Source organism: Rhinolophus ferrumequinum, chromosome 8 (assembly GCF_004115265.2).
Source record: "Rhinolophus ferrumequinum isolate MPI-CBG mRhiFer1 chromosome 8, mRhiFer1_v1.p, whole genome shotgun sequence".
NCBI classification, from domain to species: Eukaryota; Metazoa; Chordata; class Mammalia; order Chiroptera; family Rhinolophidae; genus Rhinolophus; species Rhinolophus ferrumequinum.
The window spans coordinates 68,042,624-68,070,058 of NC_046291.1; the positions used below are offsets into that span (position 1 = coordinate 68,042,624).

Genomic DNA, 27,435 nt, shown 5'->3' on the forward strand with positions numbered 1-27,435 from the left:
CTCTCTCCAAACACACACACACACACACACACAAGACCATCTGAGGACACAGTAAGAAGGCGGCCATCTGCAAGCCAGGAAGAGAACCCAATCATTCTGGCATGGGGACTTTCAGCCTCCATAACTGTGAGAAAATAAATTTCTGTTGTTCAAGCCATCCAGTGTATGGTATTTTGTTATGGTACGCCAAGATAACTAAAACACTATTCTCACTGATTTTCATTTTTAGTTTTAAACAATAGGTAACTTTTATAGAAAAAGTTAACATCATGTAATGAGATTGTTATTTTTAATGAAATAAAACAGTTTATCTTGGGAGAAATGTCGGTTTAGGTCTTCTGCCCATTTTTCAATTGGATTTTTTTGTTGTTGAGTTGTACGAGTTCTTTATATATTTTGGATATTAGCCCTTTATTCGAGGTGGTATTTGCAAATGTCTTCTCCCATTCAATTGGTTGCCCCTTTGTTTTGTTGATTGTTTCTTTTGCTGTACAGAAGATTATTAGTTTGGTATAATCCCATTCACTTATTTTTGCTTTTACTTCCCTTGCCTTTGAGGTCAAATTCATAAAATCCTCTCTGAACCCAAGGTCCATAAATTTAGTACCTATGCTTTCTTCTATGAAATTTATTGTTTCAGGTCTTATGTTTAGGTATTTGATCTGTTTTGAGTTAATTTTGGTATGTATATGTGACAGATAGTCTAGTTTCATTCTTGTGCAGAGGACCTGAACAGACATTTCTTCCAAGAAGACATACAACCAACCAACAGATTTAAGAAAAAATGCTCAACTTCACTATTAAGGAAATGCAAATCAAAACCACAAAGAGATATCACCTCATACCTGTTAAAATGGCTATTATTAACAAGATGAGTAATAACAAGGTGTTGGAGAGGTTGAAGAGAAAAAGGAACCCTCATATACTGCTGGTAGGAATGGAAATTGGTACAGCTACTATGGGAAACAATATGTAGATTCCTCAAAAAATTAAAAATAGAATTACTATATGACCCAGCAATGTCTCTTTTGGGTATCTATTCAAAAAATCTGAAAACCTTTAGCTGTAAAGCTGTATGTACCACTATGTCCATTACAGCATTATTCACTGTGGCCAAGACATGGAAACAACCAAAGTGTCCTTTGATAGATGACTGGAGAAAGAAGATGTGGTATGTATACACAATAGACTACTACTCTGCCATAAGAAAAGATGAAATACTGCCATTTGCCACAACATGGATGGATGTTGAGATTATCACGCTAAGTGAAATAAGTCAGACAGAAAAAGTTGAGAACCATATGATTTCACTCACATATGGGATATAAAACTGAAAGCAACAATCAAACAAGACAAACAAAGAAACAAGAACTCATACAAACAGACACAGGTTAGTGGTTACCAGAGAGTAAGGGGGATTTCTGAGGTGGTAGAAGAGGGAAAAGGGGGTCAACTATATGGTGATGGAAGGAGAACTGACTGAACACACAATGCAATATATAGATGATGTATTATAGAATTGTACACTTGAAACCTATATAATTTTACTATCCAATATAACCCCAATATATTTAATAAACAATAAAGAAAATTTGATTAAAAAAACTTTATCAAAATGTTGCTTTAATTTCTAATGTGCTAATTGGCATTATGTATTGGCATAATCTACATTAAAAAAAAACTTTTGGGGATCCCCAGTAATTTTTAAGAGTATGTATAAAAAGGGGTCCTGAGGCTAAAAGTTTGAGAACTACTGGATTAGAGAATCACCTCTTTATTTCTACAAAGATGACAAATCTTAAAACCCAAAACGTGAAGAAGCAAATAAATGGATTTCTAGGAGTAAAATTTATTGCTAGGTTGCTGGGGAGTCAACCACAGTATATAAAGGCCAACTAGATCTGCCATCTCTCCACAAAGATGAGGTTCACACCATTCAGAGACAGATCAGGCTTCCCTATATAGAAAGGAACCCTCTATCAGTTCCATCAGCAAAAAAAAAAAAAAAAAAAAAAAAAAAAAAAAAAAAAAAAAAAAAAGAGAGAGAGATCGACTTCCCTTCAGTTCTTATGTTTAACAAGGCTAGCTACTACCCCTGCCATTCACCAGGTTGGACTGCAGCAGTCCCTAACTGTCCTCTGTCTCTGAGATGTGCCCACCCCTGTCATGGGAAAGCGTATTACAAGGCTAGATATTGTTTTCCCAAAGCCAAGTGAATGTCAGATTCCAGGCAAGAATATAAGAGAGAGATAGAAACAGTTCTCTCCCACGTGGTCTATAGGATATGGATTCCCCAAAGTTCAAGGAGAATCAGACTCAGTGAATCCACCCAAATGTGCCCCTGGAACCCCTGACATGCTATGATATCAATCAATGAAGAATAGGCAAATAACAAAAAGATGATTCTCTTTTACTAATGGACTAAATATGTCTTATGATACCTACCACACAGAATACACGATCTCCTAGTTTTACAACTATTCCTGGAAAATACTTCAAAATGGAAATTTCAGTGTTTTACTTAGTGGTGTACCAGTCAATCTGGGATATTATGCATGTGGCTGGTACAATTACTGGTGGAGAAGGAGCCCTCCTTTTCCATGACCAAAACCAAACTGCTGAGACACAGCAGAGCTGTAGCTCACGTTACTCTGATTGGCCATTTGCACGCTCCAGTGACACAGAGATGAGGGGGACAGTTGTCAGAAAGCTCAACTGCATGATGAGGGATGACTGACAGTGGCTCTTGAGCCATAATCGGGAAGTGCTGAGCCATTTTCTTCTACTGAGTGTTCCCGTCAGTTGTCGCGAATGAAAACTGAGTACGAATATACAGCCTTGGCAGATTGATATATGGAATGAATGAGCGGGGCTGGAACCACATGCACCCCTGTGGTGAAAGGAATAAAGAACGGCTGCTGTTGAACCCCAGTGAGCAGAACAGTGTCTGGGGTCTGATGGAGGCACCAGGAAATGAAAAGCCTAAACAGCGATTCGAGAGCTCAGTCGTTCAGACACTGTCCATGCCCTTCCTAGTGGCAGGTACCCAGTGCGCCCAGCGCATCCAGCTCACGTTCTGGTCAGGGAAGCAGCAAGCTCCTTTGACACACTGCTGATTTTTAAAAGGAGACTTAGTTAAAGAGACTGATACAGCCGTTTCAAGGTGGTTGTAAAAGGGAACTATGAACTAATGTCACAATGGAACCTGAAGTCTCAGTGACCTATTTTTATTTGAAGCTTGTTACTACCCTAACCATTGGCCTTGGGTGCGTTACTTTTTGTTCTTGTTTATAAATTTGTGTGCCTACCATTCTAGTATGTAGGTACCCTGTTTTTATATCTGCAGTCAAAGAAACACTCAATCAGATGAAAGCATTTCAATATTATACGTATAATACATATTACACACATGGGCGTGTGTTGACAAAATTGTATAGAAACATAAAACCGTAGAATTGGAAGGGATAGAGAGACCATTTGACTAATTTGCCATCTAAAGCCGAAACCTTGCACCCCAAGATACCAGGCCCACCAGGTTATCTTCTCACCCTCTTGACTATCCCTTGTGTTGTGTGCTGGTCTTTCTGAGCTTTCTTCTGGCCCATTCTAGCCTGGCGCCCTTGTGGGGTTCTCCTCTTTAGTTACAATCCCCTTTTCTATTTGGATTACTCACACAAACACACACACACACACTCACGCACACACACAGACACACACACTCAAACACACTTCTCCAAATCACCTCTGTTTAAATCTGTTCTGACCTTCATGGCTTTCAGTTCAGAACTAAGAATCTGATATTGGGCATTTTACCATCACAAAAAAAAAAAATAATAATAATAACAATAATTTAATACAAACAAAGCCTATTTTCTTAATCTGAAACAAATTCCCACATCACATTTGTTCATCTTGGTTGTGTTACTTTCTTCCTAATTAGATGTATACTATTTGAATACATTCTTATTCTCCTCTTTTGTCAGTGGATTGTCCTGTCTCTCACCTACTGTTTTGCAACTTTGTGGATTCATATCCACTGTCCTGGCTACAAACTTGGTCCAGGGCCCACTCATTTAATGCCTGAGCTACCTATGTCCCAAACTCCTGCATCTTTCCCCTCTAATGTAGTTTATACAGAGCTGATGATAGATCATATTTATCGGAATTACATAAAATACCCTTCTCAGATTTCCACAGAATCAAAGGGAATAGATGTAAAAGCACTTCATAAACTGCAAAGTACTTTATAACGATTAGTTGCTTTCCTTTCTTCTTTTCCCTCCTTTTATCTACCAGTTGCGATTTTTTTTTTTAATCACAGGTTTCAAATCTCTCCACTATTACTTTCCCGAAGCTTAGTCATGCTTGCCTCCTGTCATGCTTTCCTCTGTATCATGGGCCCCAGTCCGATGTTTTTCCTTGTCAATCAGCACATTTATTCTGACTTATCCTGCTCCGAGACAGATTTCATGCCAATCTCTTCTTCTGTTCTCAGAAGTCCCTCCACCAACCCAATCAAGTCTCTTTCTTCCTTTATAATCCTGCTCAAGACCTATCCTCTTTCTTTGGGCCTCATACAAACAGCCCAGTTTGTTCTGAATTTCACTAAATTCAAACACTCCAATAATCTACCCAATCTATAACTGTTTCAATTAGGATCGCTCTTTGGCAGAAAGTTGACGGTGTGTAGAAAGTGTTTGGTGTGCGATGACTTGTTATATAAGGTTGACTATGAATCTTGGACTAAAATGGATCTGGGTAAAAATTCCAAGGTTGCCATTCACTAATGTCGGCCTATTGACTCTGAACCTCTCTTTCCTTATTCCTACTTCATAGAGTAGATCTTAAAATTAAAGTAATATATGCTAGCCTGCTGATAGTCAACAAACTATAATGGTAGCCTTACTATTTCCATATATGTATATGCCTTTTTTGTACACATGACATAAATATAGTGGCTAATTTTCACAACCTGGAATAAAATGAAATAGATTCATGAACTCTGCTTATGTTTTCTTTCTGAAGATGATTGTTTATTAGTTTAAAAGAAATGAACCAAACAAAACCCTTATGTGTTGACTATGGAGCCCAAATCAATAAAAATGTGCTTATGTTTTGGAAGTATTAAAATTCAAATGAAATCTGAACTTTACTCACATAGGAAATCAAGTTCAATAAGAATATTCACTGGCAATAACACTTAAACTTTAGTTTACAGTATAGTAGGGAATAAAATATAAATGTAAGCACAATTCTTAAAGTTTTGAATTACTGTTCTCTTATTGTTAACTGCAGCATACGGATGGCCATTAAAATATCTATTAAAGTTAGTCCTATCTTTCTCAAGGTGATAGAAACTTTGGGGGGACAAAAATCATGCCTTTTATTTTCTGTCAAACTCTCTTGATCTTATAACTGTGCTTTTTCCATGGTAAATAATACAGTTGCTCAACCACTCCTTAGAAGTTCCAAAGAATTTTGATTGTGTTTATTAGTTCTAAAGGAAAGGTGGTAATGATCAGTGCCTTTACTTTGGGGAGAGCTATTACACAAAGATAACTGAGCATCTTTGAAAGTCAAGAGAAAGCTAATCACATGAAATGCTACTAGGAGGAAAAAAATAACTCCACACACAACAGGGACACTGAGCCATGTGAGGTATAAGATTACTGGCCAAACATTATACCAACAGAAACACACACTCACTCACACACACACACACACACACACACACACACACACACACACACTATACATATACACATATATGCATACATATGACATATGTATATATGATTTATCTTATTCTTTTCCTTGTTACATATCTAGCATACGCATTTTCACAATTACTTCATCAGCTCTACTTTAACCCAGAAGCTTATCTCCTAAGATGCTTAATATAGCCTTGGGTGTGGGGCTTTGCCACTGCTCAGCACTGGACTTGATGACCCCAGAAATAACCTATAATCCAGGATTATTTGACATTTAAAAACGATTATTTCTATTTTCATTTTAAAAAGCAGCTAGAACAAACAGAATATTAAAGTTTACTTAAGTCCCAAGACACTTTTAAAAAAAGATCCTTACTATTCAAGTCAGGGTGGAGTGAGGGAGAAAAAGAATAAGGAGGCAGATCTCTCATTCAAAAAAAGAGACCAAGGTGATCCGAAAATAGACCTTAACCTTACTCTGCAGAAATAAATGCCAGAACGACAACTGAATCCTGACTGGGAACTGAAAACTCCCATTACGCTAACGGTTTTTGGGGTTGGTGACGATACTGGCGTGCTGTAAGAGTTCTGATTCCAGTTCTCTAATCAGCTCACCCTTCTGGATCTTACAACCAGAACAACATCTTATTGTCAGGGAAACAAGTGAAAGTTCCATGTTTAGGGACCTGGGCCAACCTCTGTCTCAGATTCTCTGGGGTCTTAAAGTAACACACAGCACCCACTGCATTTTTTTTTTTGAGGCCTTTCATTGTTGTCTTCCCAAAATATGAAATAAAAGTGCATATGCCAACTGTCTTACAGTTGGCAAAGGGCACAAGTTTTAAAAATGGCATTTTTTACATGAGTAAAAATAACAAGGAAGCAACACCCTGTTTTAAAAAAAAAACAAGTGGATGCTTCAAATGAAAGATGAGGTTCCCTGTTGTAAAAATCTCACTCAGGCTTATGGAGAGCGGAGAGTCTAACGAAAGTTAGGTTAAAAGCAAAGCATCTCTACAAGTGTTCGCCAGTTACCGCGATAATCTTGTCTGACCAGGTTACCACTATCCTCTTCTACCTCCTGTTTTCCTTTCTTTCTTTCTTTTTTGAAGCTCCCTCAGGCCCACATCAAAGGAAGGTCCTGAAGATGCTAGAAGTGAATGAATACAGCAGCTGAGGGAGCAGATGACTGGCAGTGGAACAAGAGGCCCAAGGAATGAGAAATATGAATGGCAACATTTCTGAAATAAATCTCAGACCCTGGCCACACCCTGTTCTGTCAAAGTGACCTGACGCTGAGCCCACTGCCAGCTTACTTTTGGAGCAAAATATAACAAGTCCTTTCTTTACTGACCGAGAGAGTCAATCTACATAGCCAATGCTTGGAGAAGATCAGGGAATACCTTTTCTACCCTTGTTCTTTGTTACCTTTAGGCTACATGACAATATGAAGACTTTTTCCTGATCTGCCCAACTTCCTATCCCACCTGTTTTCATCCCACACCCTGCCCCTTTGAAGACCAGAGCTTCGAGGTAAACTGAAGTCCTTGAAGCTTTATTAAGATGCCACTTTCTTTGTATAAAACGACATCGTTAGCTGGTGTGGTAGGCTGAATAACGGCCCCCACAAAGATGTCCTGTCCCAATCCCTGGTACTTGTGAATATTTACCTTACATCTAAAAGGGACGTCACAGAAATGATTAAGTTAAAGCTCTTGAGAAGGGGAGATTTCTTGGATTTTTCTGGGTGGGTCCAATGTAATCACAATGGACATTAAAAGAAGGAGGCCAGAGGATCAGAGTCAGAGAAGGGGCCATGAGCAAGCAGCTACTAGAAACTGAAAAGCAAGGAAATGGATTCCCCAGAAGAACGCCATCCTGTAGACTCATTGTATATGTCTGACCAGCAGAAATGTAAGGTAATAAATTCATGTTTCAAGCCACTAAGTTTGTGGTAATTTGTTATAGCAGTGATAGGAAATGAATATACCTGGTTAATATACCTCTTGTTCATCCTGAACTCAGCTCAAGCACCCTTGTTGCTAAAGGAAGCCTCCCCTGAGGAATCCTCCCCCATCTGCCCTCCTTCCTCTACCTCCTCTTAGCTATTCCTCCTCCTTGCAAAGCACCTGGCATTTAGCTTTAGAAAGCCTAGTAGTATAACTGTTGAAATATTTATGTTTCCTTAACTAGACTGAAATGCTCCCTTTAAAGGGCAAGGCCTATGTCTTATTCATTTTCTTATTTCCAGGGCTTATCAATAGTTCTGAGACATGGGGGGCGCACAACATTCATAAAAAAATTTTTCCAGTAAGTTAGCGTGATCAGTAGCCTTCACTTCCTTAGTAGATGATAAAGACACAGATCATAAAGAAATAATTACTTCATTACCAAGGGCTTGGAAATCCTATGTGAATAGCTCCTTTCTTCTCTAGAAAAGCTTTCAAAATACTGTTTGCCCATAGTACACTGGCTTGAAGGAAGTAGTAACCATCCTTTCTATCTGCAATGAAAAAGTTTATAAAGCTTTCAGTCCTGAGGAGAAACCAAGTATTGGGTTGAATGAGAGAGAGAGAGAGAAAATAGAAGAGGAACAACTAGACATACATCGGTTCTCAAAACTTTATTGAGGTGAACTGTATTTTCCAGAAAAGACCACGGCAGTCTCTCCCACCCCACATTCTTCTGCACTGGGACTCTCACACTCCACCATCAAGAAGTAAGGTCATCACCTTCCCCTTTGCATCTGGCTTGGCTTAGCAAGTCACTTGCAACTCATAGAATGCAGCAGAAGTGTCACTGATGACTTTTGAGACTAGCTCAGAAGACACGTTGCAACTTCTGTCCCTTTGAATGCCTGCTCTCCCGATGCTCCTTCCTGTTCCCTCCCATGGGAAGCCAGCTGTCATGCTATGAGAGGCTCCAGCCACATGGAGTCCTACGTGGAGGCACTGCAGTTGACAGGCTCCACTGAGCTCAGTCCAGAAACGAGACATATGAGTGAAGAGGTCTTCAAATGAATTCCTGGCCCTAGTCAATCAGAGCTTCCCGAATGAGGTCCCAGACACCACAGAGCAGGGACAATCATGCCCGGCCTGATCTCCTGACCCACAGAATCTATGAGCCTAATAAAACTAAGTTGGAGTAATTTCTTATGCACAAGCAATGAACAGCAACAGTTAATAAACAGTCCAAAAAAAATAAATAATTACTATGAATTCACTTCCTGATCCTAGGAAGATGGACCGGCCAGAGAAGAGTCTCAGTGAATTAGTTTAATCTAATTCTGGCCTGGCACGGTGAAATACACACACGTTTTAGAACTGCAGCTCCCATAGTTGGAGATTTGAGAGAATACATTGCTTCTAGTTCAATGAGAAACTGAAAAAAATAAGTACCCTTCCCTCCATGTTGAAAATTTTACCACTAAAGGAGTTATCCACATGGCCTCGTGCTAGATTTATAATCCTACAGCCTAAATGTTCGGGAGGTTAGATTAGACGGGATTAAACTCAGAGGGATGCTGGAAGCCCTCCAAAATGTCTGTCTGCTCTCCTTCCTGCCCAGTTTGGTCCACTGTAAATAAAACTTGACAGGCTTTCTTAAATCAACTTAATAACGTGTAGCACAAGCGCTTTCAGATGCCCAGTAGCTAAACCACAGCAGCATTCTCAGGAAGCCTTCTAGCAAGAGGCGAAAATAATAACAGATACTGCCAAGAGTGCTGTGTGCGAGAGAGCTGGTGGCCTTGAGTGACTCACGTCACAAGGCTCCATCTATCCATACTGGAAGGTCAAAAGTGGGAAGGAGCTGGACCTTTCATAGCCACACTCAGGCCTCAGGCTTATGTGTGAAAGCCAGATGCTGTCATGTTGGAAGCAGATGAGAACACAGTTCTAATCGATCTGGAATCCTGATGAATTCCAGGTGGACCTCCCAGCAGCCTGGGGGAGCTGGTAGCTCAGAGCCCTCAGAGGGTTTCATTCCTAGTGTCACCGTAGGCTGTGCAGAGCCTATGGGGCCTCAGTACTTTTCATTTTGATTTCAAATAGGAGCTTTTTTTTTTTTTTTTTTTTTTTGGCCAGAGTTTTACAGAAGCTTTCTTCAAGGCAATTTCTCAGATAAATCAAAGACTATAATGGGAAAAGGGAGGAAGACTAAGAAAAGTTGAGGAGAGCAAGGTCTCGGTAGAAGACCTCAAGGTTCCCAAGAGCAATTTGATTAAATATAGTGTTTATAACGCTCAAGTGGGGATTACTGGATGTCCTTCACCTGTAAGTATAGTTTTATGACCCAGCAGATGGCTAGCGATGGTCCATGTCATTTGAGAGAGAAGAAAATGCATTACCAGACCCCAAGTAGTGTTTGTAGTGGCTACGCTTTGGGGGCACAGCATGAGAGTCTAGCCACCTTTTAGGAACACCTGCCCATTTTCCAGGCCTGTTTCTCCAGGCTCCTTGTCAACTCTGTGCATTTCCCCTCATCCTTCCAATCAACCCTTCTCTCAGTATAGGAGAGTTAGTTTCTGCTCCTTGCAGACAAGACCCTGAACAAAAACACTAAAAGAACAACCTTTACTTCCAAAGGTGCTTTTTTTCTGTCTAGTAGGCCAAATTGGCAAAAATATATATTGTCATGTCACTAGGAAAGTATCAATTGAGGGAAGATGGTAATATGCCCCTCCATGTGGTTAAATTAGCCAATAAGGAAAAACAGATGACTCCTTGTTCTCACCCTGGTCCTCAATTCAGGACCATAAAGTTTCATGAGGAGATGTGTCAACACCAAAACCAGATGCATTAATTCCCTTTATTTAAAAAACAAACCAAAAAAAAAAAAAAATTAAGAAAAAAGAATTCAAGGATAATAATGGTTGACTTAATGGTTTAGTTTTCATATACTTACTACACGCACATTGTCAAGTATGTCACAAACCATGGTTGGTAACAGTTTGCCATCTGAATTTATGTAATTAAAACTCATTTATCATCATACACATTGAGGTACTTAGTAACATCAGGCTAAGGCCCCAACCCCCACACCCACCAAAAGTAAGGCCTTGGGTTACTATTCTTACCACCATCAGATAGAATTAAATTGCACATGCTCCCTGTTTTCCTAAAATATGTACTTCAGATATTATGACATGTAGCAAAATTCTTTGCAAAAAAAAAAAAAAAATAGAAAATCAAACTTGGGATTCTGACTGTTGATTGAAATATGAGAAAATGATGTAATCATACATAAAAATCTATCAAGAGGTAAAAGACACCTTCCTTCAAGTTACATTCACATTAGTGAGTGGTGGTCAAATAGGACAGAATGGATTTGTTGGCTCAAGAAATAGAGGGGGGGTACCCTGCTATATACATAAGCTATGCTATCTTTAAATTTCCTTTTATCATGGCACCTGGTGCCACACTGCAGCAGTATGCTTGGCGGTGCTCTACCAGTGATCAAAACACAAAGAGTCCGGCTACTGTAATTCATATTACTTTATCTGCAAAAATAGACACTGATGCCTGATAATGAACCCCACCACCACTGTACCCCGTTACCCCTGTAAAAACAGGCATAATTCCTTCATCCTTCTTAAGGAGATGAATGGAATCCCAATTCACTAAATGGGATAAAAAGCTTTAAAAACAATCATCTTGAGGACAGACTCTTCTATGGCCCTACTCCCTATTGTCCTGGTACCCGGTAGCATTCTCTGCCAGGGGCAGCTCAGTGGGTTTATTCACTGACCAAAACTCTGTCTGTACAGGCACCCGAGATCACAGGACAACTTTTCCTTCTCAGGAACAGCTGGCTCCCAAACCTCCCTAAACCCAGAAGATTCCAATGACATTTTGGATAAAAAGATTAAAGAATACACTCTTCACTATGATATACGAGAAAAAAAAAATCCACTTACATAAAGATGGAAGAAGGAAAGGAAGGGATTTAAAAGACTGGGCTGTGAGTGGCATTACATTTAAAATAAAAATTAAAGAAAAAAGATCACTACAAAGTAACATGCTTTTTACCCTAAGATTGAATAAGTAAATAGGTCGATGCTCTGTTGACCTGTCCACAAGAATAGTTTCTCAGGAGCATTCTCCTGCCCTGTTCTCATTCAGAGGGTTAAGGGGATAACTGCTTGGCTTGGTCTGTCCACACTCACTCCACGGCCTGAGGTTAATGCCGGCCCAGGCAGAGAGCACACACAGAACCAGCTCTGTCCTTGTTCCCTTCTCCCACACGGCATGGTTTCTCGCAGATGCAAATGCCTGTCCCAGGAGAATCAGAACTTACACACCATTACTCATAGGTAATTACAGAAATGAAGCAGATTTTAAAGCTCTAAAAATTCGAAGTCAACATTAATTTAGTTCTCATTACAACCAGCTAGTTATTAGATTTAGAGTAGGATTACTTTTTTTTTCAAGTAAGTACGTACTACACCCTAAATGGCTAAGCCATATACAATTCTGACACCAGACAGCTAAAACTCAATTCTGCAAGTATTTGTGTGCCTACTAGACACAAGAAAGACACTCTAGCTCATTCAAGAAAAAACAAAAGTAGTATTCATCTCATGAAATACCGGCTTTAATACTGATTCTATAAAATTATGATTTTAGGACATAATTTGACCTGCAGTATAATCAGATACTTGCTATAATATAGTTTATATTATAACAAGGGTCACTGATAAATGTACAGTATGTGCTTCCAGTATGAAAAAGATTTGACATGTGATATATTCAAATATGATCTAATGATAAAGATTTGGGAGTTATATTAGCTTCACATACTGTTTCACTATTTGACCCATCCACCAAAACATGTATGTCCTTATTTGTAAATGTAAGTTTTATGTACTGATATGTGATATATAAAGACATTCATAGACAAGCATTCATACATTTTTATCTCTGAAGTCTCGCTTTGTTTTGGAAGCCAGAATATGAATAAATTAAAGACTTGCTATTATTCTTCACCATTTCCTTGTGACCTGGGTATTTTTTCACTATCACTGAGGCTAAATAGATAAAAAGATAATATTTGGTTCTGTTCACAGTTGGTACGAACAAAATGAGTAATATCAAAATCTTAAAGCAGTGACTACGGGCAGGGAGGCAAATAAAGGGGCAGGAGGACCTTTTTCTCTGTTGACACAGATATCTTTGCAGCTTCCCCGCCCGAGTGCAGGATTATGGGTTGCTCTCTAGTATGTTTGGCAGCTGGAGTAGTGAGTCCATTTAAGGAGGTAGAGTGGAGGAAATGCCTCCAAGGTCCTGTCTAACTCAGAATTTCCCTCAGGAGAGTCACACTCAACTGGGCCCAAACATCACCTGAAACGAAATTCAGAATTGGGAGCACCAAATCCTGATCCTGGCACTGTCCCTTACCTGGCTCTGTGACCATGAACAAAACAAGGCATTTGGAGTTTTAGTTTATTCTTCTATAACAGGGAGATACTACTATTTGTCTCTCAGAAGTTCTTACAGAACCAAGTGATTTCACATGTGCACCTGGCACAGCCCCGGAGTTATAGCAGGTCTTCAATAAATACTAGCCAGGTTCTACTTGAGAGGCTCCCAGGAGAGATGTGAGTTTGGAAGTCCCTCTGAGATCTGGATTTTAACCCAGCTGGGGTCTTAATCCAGAAGCATGTGGAATCAAATGGGATTGCCAGGATAAGGCACAACGTGGCTGAAGGTCTTACCATGACCTGGGGCTCCAATTGCCTTCAATTACTTTTGTAATGTCTCACTTCAAAGTAGCCTCAGATGTCAGGCACGAACGAGGGGAGCTAACAGGTGCTCTTCCTGGCTATGTAACACTGCACACCACCACTAAGGGAAACTGGCTATTATTTCAGTTGTGATATATTGATATTTTGGAGCCAGAATCCTTGGTGTCATATTACTTATATATAATTGTTTCTTCTTTTGTAGTCATTTAATTTCCATGTTTAACAATCCATGTCCATTGGTTTATTGTTTTCCTGTGACAGGATCACCTGGTTAAGATTACAAACTGCTAAAATCAGTGTCTGTATATATTTGATAGGTTTTTCATAGCATCCAGCAAACCAACAATAATATGTATGATTTGAGGAAAGTTACTATGATGATGAAAGAGTTCATAAAATTTACATGGTGGATGCTCAAGTATCAACTATAATGAAAACCACATACATTTAACAAAACCTATTTTCAAATTTTGGCTATAGTCCATGTTCTCCAAAGGAAAATGAGTACTGCAAATAGTCTTTAACTTTCCTTGGAAATGAGACACCAACGAAAGCTTAATGCACCCATTTAAGATATTTAGACTACACTCATTGCTTTTCCCTCAGTGACGTCTTAGAAAAGTAACTATTATACCCCTCAGGCCCTAGAATAAATGAAAAGGTTTAAATCATTCCATTCAACGATGTCCAAACATAAGATGTTTGTATGAGCCTTCTTTTTAAAACTAAAGAGTCTCCTACCTCCTTAAAGTTGTCAAATGCTGATAAAATGATTTCATGCCCGCCTCTGACAAGACAAACGGCTGCCAACAGTTCTAACACAAGGGCTTTTGTTCTGTCAAAACAAGAAGAAAAAAGAAAAACACAAATCAGTGAAAGTGACAAGATGAATCAGCTGTTCCTTGCTTCCAAAATGAATCTGACAATAAAATATTTGTCCATGTATGTTTTTTAAACTTTTACTAACTAAAGTATAATCATATTAAAGTACATTTTTAAACCTTTACCTACATCTATATTTGTGATTTATCTAGGGTACCAAAGTTGGAAAGCATGTTTCCCACTCCCCAAATTATTAGGCTGGTGCAAAAGTAATTGCGGTTTAAAAGGTTAAAAAATAATTGCAAAAACCGTGATTACTTTTGCACCTACCTAATACAAATCACTCTCTAATGAAAATCGATTCTGGAAAAATTAGTCTTTTAGTCCTATCATCAGATGACTCGGCACAATCTGATTGAAAAACTTTTACTGATGCGTTAAAGACAATAGGCAACTTGGGAATATTGAGGAAAACAACCCATTTGTTAAATATTTTCTCTGGTTTTAGAGTCAGAGATAAAACATTTGCCAAAAGAGTTCAAAATTAACTGACATTAATGTCCTACATTTCAAATCTGCTAATTTGCACATGGCCCCTACAAATTCTCTATGACAATGCTAGTTTCTATCCTTTCTTCTTCCTATTCAGGAGATCTGAAAGGAGCTGGATTACAGCTCTGCTAACACAAGAATATTTTCTCTGACTCAAGAAAACTCATGTGAAATATTTTTAGAAGGAGAATCTAGAGATACATTCCAAGTTTTCAAATACAATGTCAAGGACAGCATTGTTTCTTCATCATAAGATCACTTTAGTATTTAATCTTTTTTCTGGAATAAAAGCTATTACCAACCTCTAAACAAAGACTGTTCTGATAATCCACAATGTCAATTGTCTCAAGAAAAATGAATAATGACTTCCCTGTAGTGGAAAGCAGGGATAGAATAGCATGACTACTTCGGATTCTAGCAAATTAAGGAAGCAATCACAAAGTTGAAAAAGCTTTAATCAGGGGAAGTTTGAAATAATAATGTCAACATCTAAATAGGACTTCATGGTTTGCATTGCATTCCAAATCAGAAAGGATCTAATTTATAATCAGATTTTTTGTTGTTGAATTAATAGATTTCACATACACAGATACAGAGATATCTGAATAACACATGTGAAATGCAGAATGCCTCACAAGAACGGAAAACACATTAGAATGACTAAAAGAAACTGATAAGACAGGCTTCTAGAAGTAATCTGTGATGTGTATAATATATATGGCACTGGCATTTACAGAAAAGTGAGTATAAAACGAAATCTGCATAGACAATTATTTTTTTGTTTGTGTTTCTTCTTTTTGGCACTAAAAACGACATATGTAAATGTTGCACGTGAAGTGTGGACAAGGGATAATGGTTTTAGATAGCTTCTGGCAATAGTTGGTGTAGCTAAGTGTGTATCAGTCCTAGCAATCTGGCATCCTCTTGCCTCCCCTCACATATTTGGCTAAATTTGCAAGGATGCTGAGAACTTGGCCTCGAAAGGAATAAAAGCTTAAAGAGAAGAGTGAAGAAGGACTAGCGTTGTCACCAGTTGCTCAACTCTGCCACATGTAAGAATATACCTTAGCTGATCTACATACAAAGCCAAGGAGTCTACTGGCAACCTTATTTCACAGAGTCGCCCTTGTGAGTTTCCAAACTCTAACTTGGTTAAGTGTCAACTAGCTCTCTTCTTTCTCTAGTTAGATTCACACTTGTACATTACAAATCAAACTCACCTTGGATTCTTGTTGTTCAAGCTTAGTGCAATCTCATTGACAGCATGTGGATGAGACATGACCATGTTGAAACCATACTGAAATTAATGTGGGAAAAACAAAGCATTAGGAGTCAACTTAGGGGACAGTCAATGTTGATTAAAAACAAAAACCTGAAGTTTTTTCTTCTTCTTTTTTTTTTAGCTTATAAAACATTTATTTCTCATAGGTCGAGAGGCTGGGAAGTCAAGGAAGAGGGTGCCAACAGATAAGATGTTTGGTGAAAGCCCTCTTCTGGGTTGTGGATGCTGAGTTTAGTGTCTTCTGAAGTTTCTACCTAATCTCATTTTTACCACCATAAATGCATTTATGTCTCTAGTACATCAGTGTCTAAACGTTTTTTCCAGAAAAACTCCAGGAACGATGTTACTATCAAGGGAGCCTATTTCCATTCGTTATGAATGAACTATGTGTTTCTCTTTATTAAAATGGTGAAAAGGCTCCAATCCAGCCCAGTGATTCTCAATCCTGGCTGTTCATTCAAATCACCTGAAAGAGTAAACAAAACAAAACACTGATTCTCCAGGACCCACCCCAGGTTAACTTACGCTGACTCTCAGTGACAGGACCCTGGCATCTAAACTTTCCTTAAGCTTTCAGAGTGATTCCACTGTACTGCCAGATTGACAACCAATGTATATACTCCCTTATCTGGGCAAAGGCCAACAGGACCTAAAGCCAAGGAAAACCTGCCTTGCTCTGCGGCATGTTACCTCATCCTTCTATAAAATGAAGTTCATTAAGAGGCTCAGGAATCATTCTTGATTCTACTGAGCTGACAGATTTTTTTCCTTCTCCTCCAAACTCACTTTCAGCTCATGGCCTTATTTCCAATTATAGTAATATAAGTAGGAAAAAAACTTCCAAGGGCTGCTGCCACCACGTCAATCCTCCCACATAGATCTGTGGCTTACCTCCTCCCATCTTCCTAAAGATGAACTCTCCCACTTGGCTCCGATCTAAGGCCAATCCCTCCACTTGGGTCCTTGACCCCATTTCCTCTCACCTACTCAAGTGTGTTATATGCTGCAGCAATTCCGTCACTCCCCATCATTACTTTTGAACTATGTGTTTCTCTTTATTAAAATGGTGAAAAGGCTCCAATCCAGCCCAGTGATTCTCAATCCTGATTCATTACCATTAACATAAAAACATGATGCAAATAATCTTACCCTAACTAACAACAACCACATCTCTCTTGACCCTGCAACCAGTGTCCAGCTACTGCCTCATTTCTATGCTACCCTTCACAGCAAAACTCTAGCACTTACAGTCTTCTTCCTCACCTCCTGTTCTCTCCTGAAACCATTACAATCAGGCATTTCATCACCACCACTCCAGGGAAGCTGTGCCAAGATCACCAATGACCCACCCTTCGCTAGAACCAATGGCCACCTCTCACTCCTCATCTTCCATGACTGGACACAGGTGAGCACTCTCTTCTCAAAACATGTCCTGTATGTGGCATCTACGACCCTGGCTACTTCTCAGTCTCTCTAGCTAGTCTTTCCTGATCTCTCTGACATTTAAACAGAGTGCCCCAGGGTTATTTGGGACCTCTTCGTTTCTTTGTCTACCCTTGTTGATCCCGTCACTTCCCTGATTTTATATACCATCTATTCACTCGCAAATGTGTGCCTCCAGCCCAGACTGCCTTAAACTCCAGGGTGCCACATCTGACCACCTACGTATAGTCTCTATTTGGATGTCAATGGACATCTCTAAGTTAACATCCCCAAAACAGAACTCCTAATCATATGTCCCAAATATGCTCATCCTGCAGCCTTCCCCATCTCAGTAGATAGCAGCTCCATCTCACAGGTGCACAGGACAAACACCCTCCAGTCCCCACCATATAGCCAATGCTATGGTGTTTACCATCAAAATAAAACCAGAATCTGCCCACCTCTCGTCATTTCTACTCCTATAATCCTGGTCCATACCACCATCAACACTCACTTAAATTAATGCAAGCACGCCCTAAATGGCCTACCCCCTACTGTGTTTGCCCCCGCAAGGTCAACCCTAAACACAGAAGTCAGCGTGATCCTGTCAGATCAAGTCATATTTTCCCTCAGAACCTTTTAACAGCTTTTCACTCATAGCAAAGATGGTGTCCTTTCTTCACTGGCTTATAAAGGTACAGTCAGGACCCCTCTTAGCTACAGACTGCATTTGCTACTTGTTCTCTCTCTTACTCATTTGGATCCATCCAACCTGCACCTTGAGCACATCAGACTTATTCCTGCCTCGGGACCTTTGCACTTGTTTTTCTCTGCCTAGACTCTTCTTTCCCTAATATCCCTTACCTTGTTCCCTCATTCAAATTGTGATTAAATGTTATCTTCTCGGTGACACTTTCCTGGCTGGCCTCTTTAAAACTGCACACACGCTTTTATCACTTCCCATTCCTATTTCCTGATTATTTTTTCTACAGTACTTAGTAATAGTGCTCTGGAGCCAGTCTTCCTGGCTTCAAATCTGACTCCACTACTTATTAGTCATAGAATCCTGGGCAAATTACTTAACTTCTCTGTCTCGTCTCTCAGCTTCCTCATCAATAAAATGAGGAGAGTAATATTACCCATCTCACAGGACTGTTATGAGACTTACATTAATTAATAGATTTAAAAGCACCAGACCTCTAGGAAGCACTCAATCAATATTAGCTTTCATTTCTTCATCACTGCTATACTCTGGAATGCTATATAGTTTACCAATTTATTTGTTTATCATCTGTCTCCCTCACTAGAAAGTAAGTTCTCATGTATTTAATGCTGCACTCCCTATGCCTGCATTCCCTAGAACAGGAGCTATCTAACAATGCTCAAAAAAAAATATTAATTGACTTTAAAAAAAAGAATAAATGTGTATTTCCATTACTGAATTCACTTCAGCACTGTGATGTTGGGTTTGAACTCAATAACTGACCCGCTATGTAGGTATTTATTTTCCATTTGTACTTGGGCCCACCTGTAGCATCTTCATCGATGGAAATCAAATCGTATTTTTATATATGAATTATGTTTTTCTAATTCTCACCCCTGCTTTGCTAATCTAACTATACCTTTGACCCTCTCAGTTCACCCTAGACATTCCATACTCTACCTGCCACTTTCTTGTTAGGATTAATCCAACCCACACACTGTGCTGTCTCTCCCAGTGTTTCTCAGAGTGGGGATAACCTGACACAATCACCTGAGGCAGAAATCTGCACTTCTAACGAGAATCCTCCAGGCACTGCTGATAAAGCTTAGGAACCACGAGGTCCAACAGACAGTAACTATAACTTCTTGACTGTCCACCATGTAAGCCTGTGAGAAGCACTAACCTCCCCACTGCGTGCATCTCTTCATTCCTAGTGTACCAAAGGTGTCCCATTACTGCCTACAATCAAAGGCTCCCCTGCCTTTAACGGTCACAAACATTTACCAAGTAATCTAGATGAGTTTCTCTCTAGGTGAACATCTAGTTTATCTAAAGGTGAACATCTTCCCTTTAAAAATATTATAAATACTAATTAAAATATGAGAACAGTGGATTAAATCTTGAGCATCGGAACAAACCAGACCTTTCCTTTTCAACAGAGTCTCATTAAATCCTGATATTTCCTTCAAGTAGAAATAATACAAGGAAACCAAAAAGAACAAGATCAGAGTCTGACAAATTCAGATTGTTTTAAAAGATTAGAAACACAAACATACCTGATAATTCATGATGGCACGTAAACACATGATACAGACATGCACGTCATCTTTCTTACTCACTAATCTTGAATTTTTCAAGGTTCTTCTGCTCGGCAAAGTATTATACCTACAAATAAAAGGGATACATTCTATAAAACTATAAATTACTCTTACCATAGGCACATGCAGTGGAAAAGAGGGGCATTGTTCTCTACCTTTACCTGCGCCTAAAGGAGGACAGTAAGTCAAGACCACCACCACCAAACCCATCCCCACACAGCTATTTCTGTAAACTGTGAGGCCAGCAGGACTGTGTACACAGGTCGTCATCGTGTCAGGCGAGTTAGCCACGGACAAGGAAACTCCACTCCTCTCACAGCATGGAACAAATCAGACTGTAGGTGGGGTTTATCCACAACCCCAGCTCCTAATAAGTAAGCCAAGCCAGAGTTGCAGAGGGGACCTAAGGCAACACGCACGCAGACTGCACTTGCCAGTAAATGAAGGAGTGAAACTTAGCTCAGGTACAGCCCTCCAGTCGCTGACACAGTTTAAACAGCACCTTGCCGTGAGAGCTCTCACAAGTCGCTGCTGCAGCGTTTAAGCCAAGGCCATGTTGCATGTCAGCAACTTTGACATCGGCCTGTGATATGACACCTTAACAACGTGCATAATAACCTTAATAGTATGCAAATGCCTCCCAAGCCTGATCCCTCACCGAGAGCCTCGTATGGAAGCTGCAACTTAGGTGAAAATATGCTGCTATTTCACAGGGTGAAGACATTTCAGCGGTAAGGTTCATTCTGGAGACCCTCCATTGCTAAGCCTCAGAGGTTCTGCCTGGAGCTTTATCAGAGCCTGCGAGGAGTAAAGAAGTGACAATACGGGGCAAGAAGAGAAGATGACAACACTGACGGCTTTTACCAGGAGCTTTAAATTACTGCCTCAGAGTGCAGTTTTCTCTGCAACTCCAAGCCTGAAAGAAAAGCAAGTTTCAAAAGTCGTCCACTACTTTCCCATAGACAGTGAAGGACAGAAATGCTCCCCAAAATAAGCTTTCCTTCTTCTTGAACTGAAGTAATGGAAAAAAAAATTAAAGGAAGTTATGATTAATATTAAATCCTTTCAAAAGTCTTAGCCTACAGGTGCAGGCTAAGAGTTGAAAGCTGAATTGACAGTTTTGTCTGAAACTGTTCCGCTGAGAGCCCTTTTACATTTTATTTTTTATTCAAAAACTTATCAAATGGAAGAAAGATGATTCTTTCATATGAGCCTACTAGTGTGTCACATAAATTTTTGATGAACACTTCAGTGAGTCGCTTGCCTCAATATACCAGAATGTACAGAATTAGTTTGCTCATGCTAGTTAGAAGAATGCGTTATTCAAAGAATTACTTTATTCACACTGAGAAATGAAATTTCAGCAATGGAAGTTGGCCTAATTCATTTCTGAATGCAAAAGCAAAGTTAAGAAAACAAATTCAGATTTTGGTGTTAGTTAAACCCAATTTTAGCATCTAAAATACAATTTTAAAATGTGTCACTTCGCCATAAACCCATGACTGGCAAGACACCTGATGGAGGTCTCAGAGACTGGTGCACCTTGAAACAACAGCCACACACCAGTCTGACCCAAGAATACGTGATCTTCCCCATCGCATCAGAAGTTCTTTCACTTCCTCTATCTTTCTTAATTTATTTTAACCTCAGTTTTGTGTTTCTTTAGTGGAATCACTTGTTAGGTATATAATAGTTCATTAGAGGAATAGCTGTCATTATTAATTGAAAGTAATGGCGTAATGGCTACTAGTGTAAAAGTATCTACCATGTTTCCCCGAAAATAAGACCTAGACGGACTCATCAGCTCTAATGCGTCTTTTGGAGCCAAAATTAATATAAGATCCAGTCTTCTATTACATAAGATGTGGTCTATATTATATAAGACCCGGTATATTATATTATATTATATTATCATACCCGGTCTTATATTAAAACAAGACTGGGTCTTATGTTAATTTTTGCTCCAAAAGACTCATTAGAGTTGATGGTCCAGCTAGGCCTTATTTTCAGGAAAACATGGTAAGATTAATACAGGGGTTATTAATACAATTATCTACTGCTTCCTGAACTAGATGGTAAGGCCGTGAGGGCAGAAACAACATATTTATATTTCATTTTCCCTTAGCACTTAGTAGAATCTAGCATAAATAGTAGATGATTAACAAAACCAACTCTGGGACTTCAACAAGAGATTTGGTTTGATTTTCTAAGGCTGGTGGAAAGCGCCAGAAGCCAATTCTTCTGGATTGATCTCCGTATTCAGGTGTCCTTATTGTGGTGAAGTGTTAGTCCTAATTCTGTTGGTAATTTGGAGTTACTTTTAGAGAGTCTATTAAAACTAACTTCACAGGGATGGGGTTTTGGACAGTGTGATCGTGCATTGGAGCTGCATGCACATTTTATATATATATATGTAAAATAAACTCCAGCACAGTACACACACCAGCACAGCACAATATGGTGGAGTGAGGACAGTCACGCCTTCTGAAAGGAGAACATTTTTTTTCTGCAAAGCATCGTACTTCAAATTCCTATATAGTGAACCTTTTCTCAATCAAGCCAGACTTGACTAAGTTAATACAGACATACTCTCTGCAACTGTCTTTAAACATATAACAGTTGTTTTTAAATGGGACTGTAATTCAAGAAGTAAATATGAAAGGAATGGATAAATTGTGAAATGAGTACCGTAAAGATGACATGATAATGAACATAACTGAACTGAATATAAAATATTACCAGTGTAGATTTAAAACATACCTGTCTTACGGTCCTTTGAGTGGTGGAACTACATGATACTTTCATTCATTATTTTTGTCTATATTTAAAATTTTCAACCATGGATGTGTATTAGCCTCCAAGTAAAGAAAAAAAACAACACATTGCATAGAAAAAAGAACTCTTGTGGATGGTCTAGGTTTAGATTCCCCCCTAAAGACAGAAGGCTAACTGGAGAATGTGGTCATTAATGCTTTTTCCACTTCAATCACTCTACGGAATGCTTCCTAGAAGGTGGAGAGCTGGTCCTGATCCACCCACAGCTGAAGGCTTCTGTGATGAGGCCAAATTCCACAACACAGGTAACAAAAAAACTAAGTATCATCAGAAAAATTCAGCTTTGAAAATCTTTTTCCCTGGTGCTGCAAACGTCCATCTGGATGGCAGTAAGCCTGAATATAATGATTAACACTTTCCATAGAAAAAGGTAAGGGTAACTGATTAGTGCCACAGAACTCTACTGAGTGTGTGGGTCACACTGATTCCCTTAGGTAAGGTTGGGAAATCCCAGCAATAATCAGTCACCAATTAAAAAAATTCAAACAGCTCAAATGAAACTAATCACAACCATCAAATATTGTATGTACAAGGTGCTGTTGCATAATCATGTTAACACTAGTAAATACGATTCAATGTCCTATCTTTGAAAAGGTAGATCAGGCAGCCTGCATCCGGGTCTGTGACACAGCCCTCAGGCTGAGCTATCATCACCTTTTCCAAGTACTGATCATCCTAAATTACCTATCTGAATATACTTCCCACAAACACTTGAGCTCTACAGGGATTAAGCTAATGACTCGGTAGGAGGTATGGGTGCCTCTGTGGTAAACGAATACCCTTGGCACAAGTTCTATTACAGAATTACATAAAGTGAAACCAATTACTATAATATTTTCTTCTTGAAGCTATTATGAGACTTCATACAAAACAGAGACAATTTGAACAGAGCCAGATTGAGACTGTGCCTCCAGTTCATTGTAGTGTATTGAAAAGACTCCACTGAGAGGCAGCACTGGTTTCTGCGTGGTCTCCTTTGGATAACTGAGGCAGAAGAGCTTTAGTCCTGTCCCATGTAAGATGCCTTGAGTGATCCCAGACACTGTCAACAGCTAATGGTGCACGTTCTTTTACCTAACACTTGAAATTGGCTTCCTCACTACTAGTTCTGAAATCTCATGGTACATCATACTTAACCTAGGATGAGGAGGAAAAAGAGGGGCTTGGAAAGAGCTTCTATTCCATTCATCCCTCTACACTGGCTGCCAGGCTGATGGTCTGCACTGTGATTATGGAGCTACTGGTTTCCAAGGCTGCTGTGGAACTCAAGAGGGAGGGAGGGGAACAGCATGCGTTAGAACACCACAAAGCTCGCTGTTCTTACTTAGATTCACTTGATTTTCCTGAATAGACGCTCCCCAGATTGCAGTGAGACTGTAATTTCTAGAGTATTGAAAAAGTTGATTCTGGCATATTTTGCCAATTTTCTCTTTGCTTTTATGGATGAGAGCATTTATGGAGGTCCTTACTCCACCATGTTCACTGATATCCCATAACTGATATTTAGAGATCATTTTCTGCCCAACATACTCATTCTGAAGTGTAACCGTTCCTTCAAGCTGATGGGAACAGGTTTCATGAGGTTCTGAAATAATTAGGTCTCTCTGGTGTCTCGGGGCAGGTTCCCTGAGATGTGGAGATCAAAGAGCACTCCCTTGGATTCCAAAGCAAAAAGCAAGGGAATAAAATATTTACGGAATAATTGTGACCTAATGCCTGGACCACTGGGGCAGATTAACTAAATGCCGTTCTGAGACCCTTTCATGCTGCAACAGGCAAGCAGAGCTTTGAGGCTCTGGAAACCTAGACACACAAGAGGGGTTTCTCAGTGACAGAAAGTAGTCCTGAGTCTAATTTTTGGAGCTCCTGCCATGTGTAGGAAAAATAATGAGGAAGAGATATATTCAGGGCTGTTTTTTGAGGTCTCAAGAGTTTTAAGGAAATCCTGTTTTTTTAAGAGGCCATTTTGACAGAAACCTTGGGAAACTAACACCACCAAATTTCTCAGGCCCTCTTCACCATCAACTTTGAGAACTGCCTGATACCTTGCCAAGCACTGAACTAAAACTAAATGTTACCCCATCATTCAAAGACGAGACACTATCTGGGAGTGGCTAGCAATTAGAATTCACAACTTCCATGAATATGGAAAGAAATAGGTTCTAAAACTGACTTCATATCAAAACCAAACAGCAATGACTCTAACCACTTGTATTAATGTTATGCACCAGTAGTTATATGAAATAATAATAAATGAAGAAGTTATAAGTCAATGTGAGTATGAGTAATAGGCATAAAAACTAAGTGATTTCCCCAAATATCTTTTAAGCAACCTATGCAAAACATTTCCTGTCTAGTACTATGGTGACAACTGCCAACTGAGCCACCTCGTTCATGTGTGGCGATGAATCTGAGAAGCACGTAGCGAGCAGCCCAACCCGCATAGACAGCTGTGGCCACAGGTGCTACAAGGAAAAAAGGTACTTCTGTTTTGAAAGCCTTTAAGAATGATTGATGAGTGAGCTCCAACCAGACGACTTACTCTAATAAATGACAAGACAAGTCAAGTCTGAATTTTTGACTCCAGAAGGCTAAAAGAATGGCAAGGCCAGCAAAGGAAACCTGGGAAGTAGCTCTCTCGGATCTGCATGACCACAAAACAGATACACAAGAATTTCTCTTGCCAAGTACAGGTTAGTAGCCTGAGTTATATATAATGCCTGTTAGAGTTCCAGTTAGAGTCTGATTTTGCTGTCTTTAAACCACTACTCATTGTAAGGGAGTTTAAAAAGGAAGCTACAGTAATTTTGAAGTAGTTCTTCATGTTGAGGAATATAACAGACAAGTCGGACTATATAAAACTAAAAAACTTCTGCACAGTACAGAAAATAATTTCAGTGAAAAGGTAACCTACAGAATGGGAGAAAATATTTCCCATATATCTGATAAGGAGTTAATATGGAAAATACATAAGAAACTCCTATAACTCAAGAAATCAAATAACCCAAGTAAAGAACGGGCAAAAGACTTGAATAAACATTTTTCCAAAGACTGCGGCCAAAAGGTATATAAAAAGACGCTCAACATCACTAATCATCAGAGAAATGCAAATCAAAATCACAATGAGATATCAGCTCACACCTGTCAGGATGGCCACTTTCAAAGAAACAAAAGATAACAAGGGCTTGCAAGGCTGTGGAGAAAGGGGAACCCCTGTACACTGTTGGTAGGAATGTAAACTGATACAAGAACTATGGAAAATAATACATGAACATTCCTCAAAAAATTACAAATAGAACTGCTATGACCTGATCCAGCAATGCCACTTCTGAGCATTTATCCAAAAGAATTAAAATCAGTATCTCGAAGAGATAGCTGCGCGCTCATGTTCATGCAGCATTATTCACAATAGCTAGTAAGAATCAGAAACAACCTAAATGTCTACCAACAGATGAATGAATAAAGAAAAAGTGGTAAATACGTACAATGGACTCATATTATTCAACCCTCAAAAATAAGAATAGCCTGCAATATGCTATCCGGATGAACCTTGAGGATGTCATGCTAAGTGAAATAAGCCAATTACAGAAGGACAAATGCTGTATGATATTTTTTATATGAGTTATCTAAAATATTCCAACTCGTAGAAGCAGAGAGTAGAATGGTGGGTGCTAGAGGCCAAGGGAGATCAAAATGAGGAGTTGCTAACCAACAGGTATAAAATTTCAGTTCTACAAGGAGAATAAATTATAGAGATCTGCTATACAGCATCATGTCTGTAGTTAACAATACTGTATGTATTAGACACTTAAAATTTTGTTAAGAGGGCAGATCACATGTTAAGTGTTCTTACCACAGTGAAAAGCAAAAGCAGTACATTAAAAAATAACAATGGGTGATAAATATGAGAATAAATTGTAAGTAGTGTGTCTACGATAATTCTGGGAGTACAGGAAAAAGACCAAAAGCTACATGTGATCAAATACTGGACTTGTTCAGAGATCTATATATGCAAAGCACCAAGCACTTAGTAACTAACACCAAAATGGAAGCTGCTGTTCACTCAGTGATGCCTTGAAATCAGTTGATCACTTATCTATTATCGTAACATACTTATTTCTAGACATTTAGAAATTTTCAATTTTCTTGTATGTAGGTTATGTACGTGTCTGCCTCTCCCTCTGAGCCTGTATTATCCACAGACAATGTATTACTGCAGAACTTTGAATGAACATTTCCTGAACTGACCTAACCAGGCTTTCCCACAGGCTGGCCAAAAAAAAAAAAATTCAAAAATGCCAACATTTGTGAGATTTGTAATATCAAGATCCCAACAGCAATAAGAAAAAAATAAGGTACATATTTTTTCTCTTACAAAAAGCATTTTCAAATAGTCTATCCAGATATCAAACGAATATCTACCTATAAATAAAGAACAGTAATTATAATTCCCTTGAAAGTTAATATAAGAGTTCAACCCAACTGGAATGCAATGCCAACTGGTATGTCACATAATTTGGCAAAATCATACTAGTATTTTTATGGTTCCAAGGTCTGGGCTAATAGAACTTTACAAAAATTTGGGGTTTTCAGGTTTCCTCTGTCTTACCCTTCAGACATGACATCACTTGGGCATATTTTTTCTATCAATTAAACTCATAAAATATATGATACTAGTATAAAGAATGAGCCAAGGACTTTTCTGAATGTCTCTATAGCCAAAAGAAATAGAGCTAAAAGAGTTGAATCTAGATAGTTCAAAGTGG

At 39.0% G+C, this 27,435-nt stretch overlaps 1 protein-coding gene across 1 annotated transcript in view; it reads right to left on the reverse strand.

Annotated features, from left to right (window-relative positions):
• FMNL2 (formin like 2) overlaps nucleotides 1–27,435 on the reverse strand; it is a 281,409-nt gene that overhangs the window by 44,319 nt on the left and 209,655 nt on the right. Inside the window, 3 exon segments of the mRNA XM_033112217.1 lie at nucleotides 14,197–14,290; nucleotides 16,050–16,126; nucleotides 19,793–19,901. Coding sequence (XP_032968108.1) covers nucleotides 14,197–14,290; nucleotides 16,050–16,126; nucleotides 19,793–19,901 — 280 coding nt within the window.